Here is a 1,161-nt window from a genome sequence, read left to right as displayed (position 1 = left end):
GGCGCGGTATGGTCTGGATAGCCTTGTTCATGGCCTTGATGCGACGTTTCGCGCCCGAACTGTGCGATGCGCGATGGATTCCAGAAGAGAGAACGCCTGACCTTCAATTAGGATCAGGGTCACACATGGCGCTCCTGACCCTGGCCCGCTAGAGACCAGAGGGCGGTGGGGGTGGCGGTCGCGCGCGAGCCCCAAGCGCCCTTCGCCCCGCCCCACCACAGGGCCCGCTCTAGGCCGCGCCCCCCGCGTCCGTCCGGTCGATATCACGAAGCCGATCCTCCTCACTGCCTTACTGACACAGTGGGGCTGGGGGCGAGCTGGGGGCGGGGCGTAGCGCACCGTGGGGGTACCTCGCGGAGGCAGGGAGGGAGGGGCGTGGAAAAAGTCAAACGGACACTGAGTAAAATATTTTAGTAAATTGACGACATAATTTGTAATTTTGGATTTCAAAGCGTTTTGTAAATCTGCGAAAGCCTATTCCTGCTCATTGTTCCTGACCATTACAGGTGTTACGTTGAGTAACTAACCTTCGTTCGTGTTATGATAAGTTACGGAGCCCTGCCCAACAGGTGGTACTGGTGCGCGCGGACCCGGGCCCGACCCCGACAGTGACCCGCGGACCCAACCAGACGGGGAGGGGACCCTGGCCACACTCACCGTCCCCCTGGCCCTCCAGCCGGGACCGTCCGAAGCACCACGCCACGACGACCAGGGCGAGGATGAGGGACATCTGTCCGAGCACGGACTGGGTAGGCAGGCCGACGGCGCAGTAGAGGATGTAGATCCAGAGGAAGAGGACCAGGGTCCAGGCGGTGGTGTCCATGTTGGAGGATGGCCTCTGACGGCAGGTGACACAGCGGCACAGCTTCGCCTTCCTCTTGGGCTCCTTCCCTCCCTCGCCTTCCTGCTCCTCAGGGGGGTCCGCCTTCTTGGCCTTCTTCTCCTTCTTCTTGGCCCTCTTGCCCTTCCTCTCGTCGGCGACGTGTGTCGCGGCGCGCGGCGGGGCGATCTTCGCCAGGCTGGCGGCCGTGCCGGCCGTCAGGGAAATCATGCTGATGAGCCCAGGGCAGCGTCCGCCGGCGACTGGAGTTGGAGCCGACGCGGTTTCCGCTGTTCGTCGGAAAGCAACAGGACCGCGGCCTGCGGGGGAGGGGGAGGGGG

At 63.5% G+C, this 1,161-nt stretch overlaps 1 protein-coding gene across 1 annotated transcript in view; it reads right to left on the bottom strand.

Annotated features, from left to right (window-relative positions):
• The window catches only part of LOC113217550 (uncharacterized), an 11,807-nt gene extending 10,697 nt beyond the window's left edge, over positions 1 to 1,110 (bottom strand). Inside the window, exon 1 of the mRNA XM_026437499.2 lies at positions 658 to 1,110. Within this exon, the coding sequence (XP_026293284.2) occupies positions 658 to 1,051 (394 nt within the window). The 5' untranslated portion in view covers positions 1,052 to 1,110. The remainder of the gene's footprint in view (positions 1 to 657) is intronic.
• Between the last annotated feature and the right edge of the window lie 51 nt (positions 1,111 to 1,161).

This window comes from Frankliniella occidentalis, unplaced genomic scaffold (assembly GCF_000697945.3).
Source record: "Frankliniella occidentalis isolate FOCC.00 unplaced genomic scaffold, Focc_3.1 Scaffold75, whole genome shotgun sequence".
NCBI classification, from domain to species: domain Eukaryota; kingdom Metazoa; phylum Arthropoda; class Insecta; order Thysanoptera; family Thripidae; genus Frankliniella; species Frankliniella occidentalis.
Note: the sequence above shows the minus strand (reverse complement) of the source record. Positions and strands in the feature narration are given on the sequence as shown.